The 15,835-nt window shown below is 38.5% G+C and overlaps 1 protein-coding gene across 1 annotated transcript in view; it reads right to left on the bottom strand.

Annotated features, from left to right (window-relative positions):
* Positions 1-15,835, bottom strand: part of CFAP61 (cilia and flagella associated protein 61) — a 307,795-nt gene that overhangs the window by 76,734 nt on the left and 215,226 nt on the right. The window contains exon 22 of the mRNA XM_003798465.2: positions 14,489-14,781. Within this exon, the coding sequence (XP_003798513.1) occupies positions 14,489-14,781 (293 nt within the window). The remainder of the gene's footprint in view (positions 1-14,488; positions 14,782-15,835) is intronic.

The following is a 15,835-nucleotide window of genomic DNA, read 5'->3' as shown; positions in this document are numbered from 1 at the left end:
GGAGTTGGAGGTTGCTGTGAGCTGTGATGCCACGGTACTCTACCCAGGGGGATAGCCTGAGGCTCTGTCTCAAAAAAAAAAAAAAGAAAAGAAAAGAAAACTGAATAAACAAATATAACGTGGTTAAATGGTAATATCTGTTCTAAGGTACAGACCTCTCAAATAACAGTGTGTTACCTATCATGCCAACAGAGTACTATATATTACATGCTGAGTGGAAATATGAAGTAGAAATGCCTGGTCACATTAATGTTCTGAGTACGTATTCCAAGACCATTTATAATGGTAATCCTGTAAGGACAGCAAAACACCCTGGTTATCTGGGGGGAAAGGTGGGATTCAGAGATCTGATAAACTTCATTCATGCATTCAGACAAACATATCTCATGGCAGGTACTGTGCAAGATCCCAGGAATATCTTGGTGAAAAAAAAATAGACATGGCGCTCACAATCTAATTGGAGAGATGAACACCAACAAAATGGGAAAGGCTTTGCTTGAGAGCCAGTGTAACTGGGGTCTAAGCCGGTTGGAGGCTGGCCCACCTTCTGGGAGGCACTATTACTAGGTATCAGGTAGGATGTGGTGAGGACTTCATGTGGGGTTAAAACACCAGTTTCAAAAGAGTTCTGCTTCTGGTATACTGCCTGAGACTAAGCCTCCAAATGATAATAACTATAAACTCTGGTCAAAATGCAAGAAAGATTTTTATTAGTATTTAAAAACAGGTAGATTGTGTACTGCGTTAGAAACTTGGTGCACTGAGCAGCCCTAAAACCCACAGAGCTGCCACTTCACTTCCTACATGTCCAGGAAGGGCATGGAGAGCTCCACATCCCCGGGGCTTCTGAACCTGACATCAGCCCACTAGATTTGGTGTCCTGGCAGCCCTAGAATCTACTGAGCAGCTGGGAGAACAATGAGCTGCTGTCTTGCTTCTGGCAGGTTCTGGAAGGGGCATGGAGCATGCCACATGCTGGGGCATCTGAATTTGGTATCAGCCTGCTGGATCTAAATGTCCCTAAAACCGTGATGAGCAGGCAGATGGGATAGTAAGTTGCTGCTTCACTTTGGCAGGTCCTGGAAGGAGTGTGGTGAGCTCTATGTCCTGGGGCCTCTGAAACTGACATCAACCCTTGTATTGGGCACCCAAGTGGCCTTAAACTCTGCTGAAGGGCCCGTGGAGCAGTAAGTGGCTACTTCGCTTCAGTAGGTCCTGGAAGAGGCATGGAAGCTCCTTCTGGGGTCTCTGAAACTGACAAGATTTGGCAGCCAAGTAGCCCTAATACCTGCTGACTTACCAGTAGAACACGGAGCTGCTACCTCACCCTGCAAGTCCTAGAAGGGACATGCAAAGAGCTCTGCATTCTGGGGAGCCAGTGCTGACATCAGACTGCCAGACTGGGCATCCAAATAGCACTATAGATAAATAGCCCTATAGCCAGCAGATAAGTGAGCCACTTGGTTGGCCCAGACTGTGCCCTATAAGTCCTATCTCCTGTGAGCTAGTTAAGTGAATACAACTGGAATATTTCTCAACTACCATTCAGAAACACTCTGACCTTTTATCTTAGAGTGAAAAAAATAGATACCACACATGGGGAAGATTCAGTCAAAGAATACTGGCAACATGAAAAAATCAGGGTAGATCAACTCCCCCAAGGGATTACAGTGGAGCTACAGCAGGAAGTTCCATTCATAAAGAAATTATTGAAAGGACAGAAATAGAATTCAGAATATGGCAAATAAGATGAACAGTATTCAAGAGAAATAAAGCAAAAAGAAATTCAAAAATTATCTCAAGAAATCCTCAAAATTAAAGACAAAGTCACTAAGGATCTAGACATAACTAGGAAGTATATAAGGGAGCCTAAAGAATTGAAAGAATCATTCAGTGAGTTTCAAAACACAGCAGAGATTTTCAGCAACAGATTAAATCCTGGAGAAGAAAAAATCTTGAAACTCAAGGACCAGACTTTTGATTAAGCCAATCATTTGCAGAGGCAGAAAAGAGGAGAGCAAAAGCAGAGCAATCTCTTAGAGAGATATTGGAAAATGCAAAGCACACAAACATATGAATCATGTGTATCTCTAAAGGAGAAGAAAAGAGTCCCAAAAGAATGGAAGTTCTAGCTGAAGACATTATAGTTGAAACTTCTCAAGCATTGCTGGAGACCCAGAAATACAGTTACTAAATGGCTACTGAACTTCAGAATGACTCAGTTCAAACAAAACATCTCCTAGACACTTTGCAATTAGCTTAGCCAAAGGCAAAATGAAAGAGAAAATTCTACAAGCTGCCAGGTGTCAGCAGCACCTAACCTACAGGAGCAAATGCATCAGGTTAACAGCTGACTTCTCAGCAGAAACTTTATAAACCTGAAGAAAGTGGGCTCTTATCTTTAATCTTCTTAAACAACTGCCAGCCTAGTATTCTGTATCCTATAAAACTAAGTTTCATATTCAATGGAGATATTAAATATTTTCCTGACATGCAAACCCTGAGGAAATTTGTCACTACTAGACCTGCTCTGTAAGAAGTACTCAGATCTGTACTAAACACAGACCAACACAATCATCTCCCAGCAAAGTAAAGCTACCTTCTAACTTAAGGAAAAAGCCTATCTACCACAATGGCCTAAGTGATAAAATAAGGCAACAGAATCCCTCACAATAGGATGATCAGAAGTCTACTCTTCTTATCAATTGTCTCAATAAATGTGAATGGCTTAAACTTCCCACTAAGGAGACATAGACTTGCTGATTGGATAAAATAATTCAAGCCGAGTATCTTCAGGAAATGCATCTAAACCTCAAAGACAAATCAATACTCAGGGTGAACGGACAGAAAACAATATTTTATCCTGATGGAAACCAAAGTAGAGTGGGAATCACAATACTTATAGCAGATACCATTGGCTTTAAAAGCACAGGAGCAAAAAAAGACAGATGGACATTTCATTCATACTGATCAAGGGAACAACAAGAAGACATATTAATCCTGTCAACTCAGGCACTTCTAGATTTATAAAACAAACTTTACTTGATATAAATAATATGATAAACCACAATACCATAATAGGTACTTGACTACCTCACTTAAAGAACCAGACATATCCTCCAAGCAGAAAATAAACAAAGAAACTTTGGACTTAAAATCAACTCTAGAACAAATGGGTTCAACAAATATTTACAGAACATTTCACCCCAATACTACTGAATATAAATTCTACTCATCAGCTTAGATCATTTGCCAGATCATAGATCATTTGCCAAGATTGATCACATCCTAGGTCACAAAACAAGCCTAGACAAATTTTAAAAAATAGAAATTATACCGTGTATCTTTACAGACCAAAATGGAATAACGGTAGAAGTCAATTCCAACAGAAACACTCAGCCCCTCACAAAGTCATGGAAACTAAACAACTTACTGCTGAATGATAGCTGGGTGAAAGGAGGAGATAAATAAGGAAATCATTAGATTCCTCAAACAAAATGACAATGAGGTCACAAACTACCAAAACCCGTGGGATACTGCAAAAGAATTCCTAAAAGGAAAATTCATCACATTAAATGCCTATATCCAGAAATCAGAAAGAGCAAAAATCAACAATCTAAGCAGCCATCTCAAAGAACTAAAAAAGGAAGAGCAATTCAGTCACAAACCTAGCAGAAGAAAAGAAATAACCAAAATAAGATGAGAACTAAATGAAATCAAGAACAAAAGAATCAGTCAGAAGATTAACAAAGCAAAAAGTTGGTTCTTGAAAAGATAAACAAAATTGATAAACCCTTGGTCAGATTAACCAGAAATAGAAAAGTAAGATCTCTAATATGCTCAGTCAGAAACAGAAAAGGGAAAGTGACAACAGATACCACAGAAAAACAAAATATCATCCCTGAATATTATAAAGATCTCTATGCCAATAAAATTAAAAATGTGGAGGAAATGGACTAATTCCTGGAATCACACTACTTCCCCACACCCAACCAGGAAGAAACAGAACTCTTGAACTGACCAATTTCAAGCACCAAAATTGAAACAACAATAAAAAACCTCTAACAAAAAAATATCCTGGCCTAGAAAGTTTCACACCAGAATTCTACCAAACCTTCAAAGAAGAGCTTATACCTATATTGCAGAATCTAGTCCAAAATGCTAAGCAAGGACCCTCCCCAACTCTTTCTACAAAGCAAATATCACCCTGATACCAAAATCAAGAAGTGACACAGCAAAAAGAAGAAAACTATAGGCTAATATCATTAATGAATATTGACATAAAAATACTCAATAAAATCTTGCCAAACATAATTCAACTACACATCAACAATATAATTTATCATGAACAAGTGGGCTTTATCCTGGGGATACAAGGTTGGTTCAAGACATACAAATCTTTAGATGTAATTCATCACATAAAAAGAAGTAAAATCAAATACCATATGATCCTCTGAATAGATGGAGAAAAAGCATTTGACAAAATTCAGTATTGTTTTTTCACAAGAACACTTAAGAAAATTGGTATAGATGGGACATTCCATAAACTGATAGAAGCCATCTACAACAAAGGTACAGTCAACATCACACTGAATGGAAAAAAACCAAAAGCATTCCCACTGGAACTGGAACTGGAACTGGAACTAGACAGGGATGTTCACTATTGTCAAAACTATTCAGTATAATGCTGTAAGTCCTAGCCAATGCAATCAGACAAGAGAAGGACAGGTAGGGTATCCAAATGGAGACAGAGGATGTCCAACTGTTATTCTTAGAAAACCCCAAGGACTTAACCATGAGACTGCTGGAATCAAGAAACATAGCTATGTCTCAGAATATAAAATCAATGTCCACAAATCAGTAGCCTTCATATATACCAACAACAGGCAAGCTGACAATCAAAGAAAATATATAATACCCTTTACAACAGCATCATAGAAAATGAAATATCTTGAAATATATTTAACAAAGGATCTGAAGAATCTCCAGAAAGAGAATTATGAAACACTGAGAAAAGAAACAGCAGAGGATGTTAGCAGATTGACGAACATATCATGCTCATGGAAGATGTTAGAAGAGTGTTGGAAGAACCAACATTGTTTAAATGTTTATACTACCCAAAGCAATCTACAGATTTAATTCAGTTCCCATTAAAATACCAATGTCATATTTTGAAGGTCTTGAAAAAATAGTTCTGCATTTTGTATGGAAGCAGAAAAACAACAACAACAAAAACGCTGAACAGCCAACACAATTCTCCAAATTAAGAACAAACCTGGAAGCATCACTTTAGTATTCACCCATATACTACAAGTCTATAGTGACCAAAATTGCATGGTATTGGCATAAAAATAGAAACATCAATCTATGGAATGGGACAGAGAGACTAGAGATGATACCAACATCATACTGCCATCTAATCTTTGACAAAGCAAGAAACCAAAAAGACTCTAGAAGAAAGTGTGAGAAAAACTCTTAATCTTATCAGAAAGACTTTATGAAGAAGACCCTGCTGGCTATCGCAGCAATAACTAAAATAAATAAATGGGACATGATCAAGTTAAAAAGTTTCTGCTCAGCTAAGGACACAATCATTAAAGCAAAGAGACAACCTCAGAATGGGAGAAGATATTTGTATGTTATGAATCCAACAAAGGGATAAAAACCAGAATCTACAAAGAACTCAAGCAAATCTACAAGAACAGATCAAATAACCCCATTAAGAACTAGGAAAAAGCCATGAACAGAACTTTTCATGTGAGGACAGATGAATGGCCAACAAACACATGGAAAAATGCTCATTTTCCCTAATCATCAGAGAAACACAAATCACAATAATTTTGAGATATCACCTAACCCCAGTGAGAATGGTCCACATCACAAGGAACCAAAACAACAGGTGCTGGTGTGGGTGTGGATAGAAGGAACACTCATGCACTGTTGGTTGGATGGCAAACTAGTACAGCCTTTATAGAAAGAAGTACTTAGATTCCTCAAAGAACTAAAAGCAGGCTTACTATTTGATACTACAATCCTATTACTAGGTACCAACCCAAAGAGAAAAAGACATTTTACCATAAGGACATTTGCACTTGAATGTTTATAGCAGCAGAATTCATGATCACAAAGATGTGGAAACTACCCAACTGCCCTTCAACACAAGAATGGATTAATAAACTTTGGTATATGTATACCATGGAATAATAGTCACTCATAAAAAGATGGAGACTTTATACTTTTTATAACTATCTGGATGAGTTGGAAAACATTCTCCTAAGCTAGTATCACAAAAACAAAAAAATTAGCATTACATTTACTCAGTACTCTTTTGAAACTAGTAGATTAACAACTACATGCTCACAGAGAGAAAAACTCAATTAAATTCAAATAAGGAGAAGAAGGGGAGGAGATGGGTAAGCTCACACCCAACAGGTACATTGCATGGGTACAGGGCACACTTCCTGGATGAAGGACACTGCTACAAGCCAAAAGCAAACTATGTCACCCATGCATATGTACTCTCATATTAATTGAGGAAAATATTTGGAGCAATGACCAGCATGGGGGTAATTTCCCTTATTTTAGAGCAGCGGTTCTCAACCTGTGGGTCACAACCCCTTTGGGGGTCAAACGAACCTTTCCCCTTTCACAGGGGTTGCCTAAGACCATTGGAAAACACATATTTCTGATGGTCTTAGGAACTGAGTCACCACTCCTCATGTGTGGGCATCACCACAGCATGAGGAACTGTATTAAAGGGTTGCAGCATTAGGAAGGTTGAGAACCACTGTTTTAGAGAATGTTTAAAGAAAGTGAGCTATAGTTACTTTATGCCATAATAGAAAAATAGAGAAGTTAGAAGTAAGAGTCAGTCAATTTGAAGTGATATAAAAAGAAATTGTCTAATTTCAAGAATTGTGAGAAAGTTAAAAAAGAGATCAAAACCAATGAACAAAGTCTTAAAGCCCCAGGGAACAATATAAAAACTCTAGTAGATATGTAATTGGAATCCCAGCAAAAAAAAGAGAGAAGAATGAGGGAAGAAATAATAGCCAAGAACTTGTTAAAATGTAGTGAAAATCATAGATTTATAGGTTCAAGAAGCTCAGTGAACCCCAAACAATATAAATTCAAGAAAAACCATGCCTAGAGACAAAATATTTCAGAACACACACAGCATCAAATTGCCAAAAAAAAAAAGCATAAAGAGAAAAACTTGAAAGCATCCAATGGAAAACAATGCATTCCATATAGGGTAACAATGTTTTGAATGACTACAAATTTTTAAATCAAAATGTAAAGAAGTCAGAAGATGGTAGAAAAACATCTTCAAAGTGCTGGGGGAGAAAAAACACAAATTTGTCAGCCAAGAATTCTATGTTCAGTGAAAATGTGCTTCAAGAATGAAAGCAACATAATTACATTTTCAGGTAGAGAAAAACTGGAGAATTAGTTGCTAGCAGACCTGCAATACAAGTAATGCCATTGAAAGTTGTTAGGCTGGAGGAAGACTTAGATTTACAGAAGTGAAGAAAGAGCAACAAAATTAGAAAGTAGCAGGTACTTTCAAAAGATTTTTTTTCTTTTAGTTCTTTAAAATATATGTGACTATTAAAACAAAAATTATAATGTTGTCTTATTGATTTTTCAATGTATATAGATGCAATACACGTGGTGGCTATTAATAAAATGGATGTCCCATTTATTAATGTCCATGTGGGAACAAGGATCTGTGTAGTTGCAAAGTTTTTACATAGAAAATGAAATGGTATAATATTAACTCTATTGAGTGTGAAAGATTGCTGTTATATATAGCAATCATTAAAAAATAAAATAATATGTAGGTAAAAAACAATTGAAGTAGACTAAAAACTAATGATCCAAAAGAAAGGAAGCAAGAGAGAACTAAAGAACAAAATCAGGGGACAGACAGTAAACAAATAAAATGGTAGACCTAATTCTAACCATATCAGTAACTACATTAAATATTAATTGTCAAAACAATTGAATTAAAATGCAGTGAGTCATAAATGATGAAAAGCTTGTAGTAGGTAAGATGGTTCTCAAGATTCTCACCTCTCCCTTTTTGTATGCGTGTGAACTATGAACACGATGAGGTGAGGTTAAATGGCACAGCTGACTTGAAGAAAGGAGACCATGCTTGGTGGGTCTTACCTAATCAGGAGAACCCTCAAAAGGGACCAGGCCTTGGCTAAAGAAGGAAATTTGAAATGTGATGGGAATTTGACATAAGTGAGGTCTTCTGTTGTTGGATTGAAAATGGAAGAGGTTATGGGGTAAGGAAATGGATGGCTTCCAGGAGCTGAGAATGTTTGCTAGCTGAACCAGCAAAGAAGCAAGGACCTGAGATCTCAACTCCAACACCTAAGTTCTACCAATACCACAGGAAGTTGGAGGATGGCTCCAATTTGCAGATTGAATGCAGCCTGACTAGTAACTTGATTTTAGCTTTGAGAGTCCCTAAAGCCAGCCACATCAAAACTTACAGAAATAGAAGCTAACGTATGTAAGAGGTTTTAGCTTGCTCAGTTTGTGACAATTTGTTATGCTTCAATAAAAATATTGATATGATCCATTTTATGATACCTACAAGAGATACACTTTAAACATAAAGACACAGGTAAGTAGAAAATAAACTGATGAAAAAAATATGCCATGCAAATAGTAAATATAAGATGAATGGAATGGCCACATTAATGTCATGGGGACCTCGAGATAAGGGATATTATCAGAGACAAATAGGGACATTCTAAATGATAAGAGGTACAATTCAGGTACAATTCATGAGGCTGATATAGCAATTTTAAATTTTCATGGGCTTAGTAGCAGAGCCTTAAAAGAGACAAAGCAAAATTAACAGAATTAAAAGGAAAAATAGAAACTTCCATAAAAATAGCAAGAGATTTTAATATTTCTCTCTCACCAATTCACAGAATTAGACAAAAATATCTCTAAAAACCAAGGGGAGTCAAACATCATTATCATCCACATCAAATAAATTGTTACAACACTACACTCAAAAGCACAGAATACATGTTCATTATATGTTCATAAAGATTGTCCATATGCTTAGACATAAAACAAGCCTCAATAAATCTTAAAGAATTGAAATAATACGTTCTTGGACCACAAAAGCATTAAGTTAGAAATCAATAATATGTAATATTTAGGAAAAAATATGTGGATATTAGACAACACACTTCCACATAATCCAAGGGTCAATGAAGAATCAAAGGGAGATTAGAAAATATTTTAAACTAAGTGATAATGAAAATTTAATGTAATTTATGGGATGCAACTAAAATGTAAAGGAAAACTTACACTTAAGTGCTTATATAAATAAATGACTTAAGTTTCTACACTAAAGCACTAGAAAAAGAAGGGCAATGTAAATCCAAAGCAAACAGAAAGAAGAAAGTAATTGTTAAGATCACAAATCAATAGAAGAGAAAAACTGATAGACAAGAGAATTAACAAACTCAAAAGCTGGCTCATTGATAAAAACCTAGTAACTGACAGAGCACTGTCTAGACTGAGAGGGGGGAGTGAGGGAGTGATGGGGAGAGAGAGATGAAAAATTGAACACCAGTTCACCAAGATCAGAAACAGATGAGGAATTATAGCTACAGATCCTGGACATTAAATAGATAATAAAATAATAAATAGATAATAAAATAATACACAAGCAATGCAATGACAACAAATTTGACCAACTTAAATGAAATAGACAATTAAAGAAAAAAATTTTTCTATATATTTACAACTGGGCTTGGTGCCTGTGGCTCAAGTGGCAGGTTCGAATCCAGCCTGGCCCGCCAAACAACAACAGCTACAACCAAAAAATAGCTGGGTGTTGTGGCGGGCACCTGTGGTCCCAGCTACTTGGGAAGCTGAGGCAGGAGACTCGCTTGAGTCCAGGAGTTGGAGGTTGCTGTGAGCTGTGATGCCATAGCACACCACCTAGGGGGACAGCTGGAGGCTCCTGTCTCAAAAAAAAAAAAAAAAAAAACTTATAGCTGGCTCACACCTATAACTTTAGCACTCTGGAAGGCTGAGGCAGGAGGATCACTTGAGGCCAGGAGTTCAATACCTGCCTTGGCAACATAACAAAGTCTCCACAAAATCTTTAAAAATTACCCAGGCATGGTGGCACTTGCTAATTCTATCAAACATTCAAGGAAGAAATAATACTATGTACCAATCTTATGCATACTTTTTCAGAAAATAAAGAAGGAGGGGAAATTGCTTAGATTGTTTAATGAGGCAAACAGTCCAAATACCAAAACCTTATAAGAATGTTACAAAAACAGAAAATTATAGATTAATATCCCTCATGAGTGTAGTTGTAAAGTAGTCTCAAAAATTATTAAGACATACTAGCAAATAAAATTCAACAAATATATAGAAGAATAATACAATATGACTAGAGTTCTTTTTTTTTTGTCTTTGACATTTGAATCAGAAACTAGGGTTTATTTGAGAAATTCAACTTCTGAACATTTTGAAAAATCATCCAATGTAATTCACTGTATTAAAGAATTACAGATAAGGGAAATTAATTCCACAAAAATTGACAGCCATTCAGGATAAAACTTCTGAACAAACTAGGAACGAAAGGTTACTCGGTCTAAACAAGGGCAACAACAACCACAAAAAACTCATGGCCAACTTGCTAGTGAAAGCCTGAAAATTCCCTCCTGGGATTTGGGAGGGATAATCATGTCTATTTCCTCACTTTTATTCTTCAACAAGATAATGATGTCTATTTCTCCACTTTTATTCAATGTTGCATTGGAGGAATGAAGGAAGCATCTGAAATAAAAGGCCTAACTATCAGAAAAGAAGTAAAACTGTGCTCTATTCACACGATATGTTTATGTGTCTAGAAAACAAGTACCAGAACTAAGAAGAGAACTTAGCAAAGATTCAGGTTATAATTCTCATATACAAAGTCAATTGCATTTTGTAAACTAGTAGTGATCAATTGGAAAAGAAATTTTTAAAAATACATTTGTAATAGCTCAGACACATCAGGGAAGGAGATATGTGTATATGAATGGTCAATGAATATTTGAAAAGATACCAAACATTGTTAATCATCAGGAAAGCAACAATTAAAAACACTATATGTACCATGCCACACCCATAGAATGGCTAAAATCACACTGGTTAAAATTACACTGACAATACCAAGTGTTAACAAGACTGTGGAGCAATTGAAACTCTCATATGTTTCTAGTGGACATGTAAAATGGTATAATGATATATCGACTTCAGAGAACAATATGGCAAGTTCTTAAAAACATAAACATTCATCTACTACTGACCTAGCTATTCTTTAGGTTTATAGCTAAGAGAAACAAATATACACCTGTACAAAGATTTATACAAAAATGTACATAGGAGGCAAATGAATGAACATGTGGTATATCCATACAACAGAATACTACTCAGCCCTATAAAGGAATGAACCATTGATACATGGAACTACATGGAACATCAAAATCACTACCAGAACTAATAAATGAACTTAGCAAAGTTTCAGGTTACAATGTTTATATACAAAATAAATTGTATTTTATAAACTAGCAGTGATCAACTGGAAAACAAAAATTTTTAAATATATTACTAATATCTCAGAAACATCATAGAAGAATATATGCCCATGGTCAATAAACACCTAACATCATTAATCATCAGAAAAGTACAAATTAAAAACAGAATGATACACCATGCTGAGTAAAAGAAGCCCCCCCCCCCAAAAAAGAGCATGGTGTATAATGTGATAGCATCTATTTTGGTTTCCTAGGTAGTTCAATCCTACTTGAGTTTATTCTCTCACTGTTCTGGAGGCCAGTCGTCTGAAATTACAGGACTGTCAGGACTATGCTCCCTGCAGAGGATCCAGGGAAGAGCCTTCTCTGCCCCTTCCTATCTCTGGTGGTTGCTGGCAATTCTTGCCATTCCATGACTTGTGGCTGCCATCACTCCAATCTGGGTCTCCACTGTCCCATGATCTTCCTCCTCCTGTGTCTTTTTGTGTCATCAAATCTCTCTCTCCAATGCCAGCCACTGGATTTAAGGCCCACCCTGATCCAGGATGACCTTCTCTATGTGGTTACATCTACAAAGATGCTACTTCCGAATAAGACCATGTTTGCTTCAGGACTTCAAGACTTTGACTTATCTTTCTGACGGACACAGTTCAATCCACAACACCAAAACCACACGTAAGATAATGAACATATCTCATCATCCCCACCAAAAGTTCCTATGCCCTGACAGAGTTGTCCAGAGTAGACATAAGAGAGATAAACGTCTTGACCTCTCCCTTCCTGTTTCTGATCTCCCACAAGTACACTCTGTTGTCCAAACACAGGTGAAAAACCAGAGATTTCCAGAGCTTAGGAAATGTTGTCTGCAGGAGCCATTCCTTGGGATGCCCAGCGGGTCAGGGGAAGGTAGGGGACAGGATCCGGCAGCAAACAGGGTGGTGTCTGACCCAGACTGCTTTAGGATGAGGTTCAACAGGAAGGTGCCTTGGGCCAAGGCAGTTAAAGTAATCCTTGGACAACACAGTTGTGAACTGTGTGGGTCCATCTGTACATGGACTTTCCTCTGCCCTGAGACAGCACGACCAGCTCCCCCTCTTCATCCTCCTCCTTAGCCTACTCAACCTGAAGACAAGGTGAAGGCCCTTGTGACGATTCACTTCCACTTAATGCTTAGTAAATGTATTTTCTCTTCTTATGATTTTCTTAAGAACATTTTTTTCTCCACCTTACTTTATTATTAGACTACAGTATATAATACATAAACAAAGTGTGTCAAATAGCTGTCATGTTATCAGTAAGGCTCTGGTCAGCAATAGGCTATCAGAGGTTAAGTTTTGGAAGAGCTGAAAGTTACATGCCAATTTTCCACTGTACTGGGGTTTAGTACCCCTAAACCCTCTTTGTTCAAGGGCTAACTGTATTTTCCAGATGACTTTGAGTAGGGAAGTAAAGGTCAGAGGGCACTGCCAGTGAAATGGTATCTGGGAATTTTGGGGTGGAGGGGTTGGGGCCTCTGCTTCTTAAACAGAGTACAGGCTTACCTCCAGAGGTTGAGGATAAGTTTGGCAGTTTTCCAAGATTGTCACTTTTGGGGAAAATTTGGGTAAAAACATTTTTATTTTTCCTATCTTACGTAGGTGCTGTGATGTATGTGTGAACAGAGTATTCCCGTTAAAACCAAATGGACTTTTCCTGTCTTTTCCATGCTAGCTCCCTAACACCTAGGACAGAGCCTAGCAGGTGTTTAATAAAGACTTGTGGAATGAGAAAAGAAAGGGACCATCTAAATAGCAGACCACAAAATGTCCATGGATCCCAGGATCGAAAAAGAGACTCTGAAGAAATCTCTTTTGTGGTGGTGGTCTGCTGTGAGCCCCTGAATAGACTCTGGGTTGGGGGAGAGGCAGTGGGTGTCACCGTCCTTAAGGCTTAGTAAAGGAGGCACGGGGAGGGAAGCCTGCCCTGACTTAGGCTGACCACCCCCTATTCCCAGGGAGGGACTTCTGTGAACCCCACCCCTAACTGGCCCACCTACTATAGGTTAGCTGGCACTCTTGACCAACACAACTCCGTCCTCACACTGACCTCACTGTCCCTCTTGCAGGGGTTTCCTGCTTCCCAGTTAGATGGACTGGCCCCCTCCCCTACTCCCTCCCTGAGGGTGTCTACTAACCTCCTGAGCTGGGAACTCTGAGGACAAAGGCTGGAAATTGGCCTGTCACACACCCCAGAGGAAAGTACTCCTATCTTCAAAGACCCCGCTGACTGGGGCCAGGATCCCAGCACCACCACCGACTTGGAGCCACGGTGTTCTCCCCCCATTAAATGGGCATGCTTCTCCGTGAAGAGCCGTCCTGGTGCTGTCCCAGCACCATGCCTGGGACGTGGCGCACTCTCAGGAACCGGTAACACTCCTTCCACAGAGGAGAGAGTCTAGTTCTCCTCCCTTTAAATATGGGCTGGCCCAGGGGAAGCGCAGAACGGTGGGCCTGGGGCGACCGTCTTTGTTTCTCTCTCAGCTTGCCCTGAGAACCAAGTCTCCAGGCCATGGAGCAGCCCCGCCCCAGAAAGGGGACACTTGTAAGGGTTCTGCCCAAAATCTTAACTAAGTTGACTCTGCCTCAGCAGGCAGATGTGAGCGAACATACCTTCTAGATTCAACCGTAGAAAAGACCTGGAGTGCTGGAGTGAACTGCCCAGCGTGGTCAGTCCAACCTGCGGACCAGAGAGAGTAAGCGGTCCGCACAGCTGCACGCCACAAGTTGGGGTGGCTTCTCACACAGCAAGAGAGGCTCTCAACAGTTAGTTGAACACAAAGCCCAGTGTTTGACTACGAGTTCACGCCCACAATCTTCCAGACCCCACGTCCCTGGGAGATGGGGGGTGGCGGGTGAAGCAGGTGGGACACTCACGCAGCACTGGAGTCGGAAAGGCTTGGTGGGCGTGGTGAAGCTGGCGCTGTGGATGGGGTCGGGGTCCAGGCCGTCGTTCCACTGGGCCAAGATCGCGTCCTGGTAAACGGTCACACCAGCGCCCCTGAGCGCGTCCTCCACGGCGCTCTCCACCGAGTAGTTGTTGATGCAAGTGATGGTGGAGGTGGGCGGGGGCTTCACCAGGAAGATGCAGGGGCCCCGCACCCCCAGGTTTAAGAGCGTTTCCACCGTGGTGTAAGTATCAATTGTATTTCCATAGACAATGACGTTCCCTGGGAAAGGAGGAAACTGCTGAGATATACAGTCAAGAAAAAAAATCAAAATCCTTATTAGTCAAGTGCTAATAAGGCTGGATGGCTCCCTATAACCCTCTTACTTTTCAGCTGCGGGAAGGCAGGGTGTTACCTAGCAACGGCGACCAAGATAATTTAGTAAAGAATTGGCACAAAACATCCCACAAAGTAGTCAAGTACTTTTAATGGAGAAGTAGGACATTCATTTATGTTCCTATAATTTGAAAGTTGAAATTATGCTGAATCAAACCGTCTAAAATAAACCTTTTATCTTATTTTTGTTTCCTATTTTCTACTCTTATTAAGGAAACACAATTACTAAAGTTTGCAATATATACTAGCTCTAAGAGGAGAGGGCAGTGGTAAAAAATATTCCTGCACACGATGTTACTGATATTTTAATTCCTGTTGAATTGAGTTGGTTTCAAGGAAATTGCTCCTTTTTTGAGAACTTAAGACTAGAACATTCTGCTTTTCACCAGATAATTTTATAAAGATTCAAATTCTAACTTTTAGAATTTAATGTGCTAAGACCTAACCAAAAGCATATACTGTGGTCAGCAAATATAAAATTACAAAATAATCTTGAAAGATTTCCCTCATTTAAGAATATTTTGATCAAAAAACCCAAAAGAATATTTTGATTGTAACAATCTATGCCATTTATTTATAGTTCTCAAAAATACCACAGAAGTAATTATAGATGCCATCCTATTTTGTCAGTCTTAAAATCAATAAATCTATAAATAAGTGAAATGCAGTATCTGCTAGTTTGAACACTACATTGACACTGTTACCTTTTCTACAGAGAAAAACCACTGCAGACTTACTTTTAAGTAAGTAAGGAACATATAGCAATTTAAACCCAAATGTATATTTCATTTAATTTCTATTTTTTAGTTTTTATGAAATGGGATGAAAAGAGTTTTACAAAGCAACATAAATGTCAAGTATATTAATTCAATTTGGTTGAGAAAATTATGCCAAATATATTTCAATCCAAAATTGAAAAGAGGGACAATAGCTTGTCTTA

The sequence above is a fragment of the Otolemur garnettii genome, unplaced genomic scaffold (genome assembly GCF_000181295.1).
Source record: "Otolemur garnettii isolate 467f Iridium unplaced genomic scaffold, OtoGar3 scaffold00136, whole genome shotgun sequence".
NCBI classification, from domain to species: Eukaryota; Metazoa; Chordata; class Mammalia; order Primates; family Galagidae; genus Otolemur; species Otolemur garnettii.
This window is presented reverse-complemented; position numbering and strand designations above follow the sequence as displayed.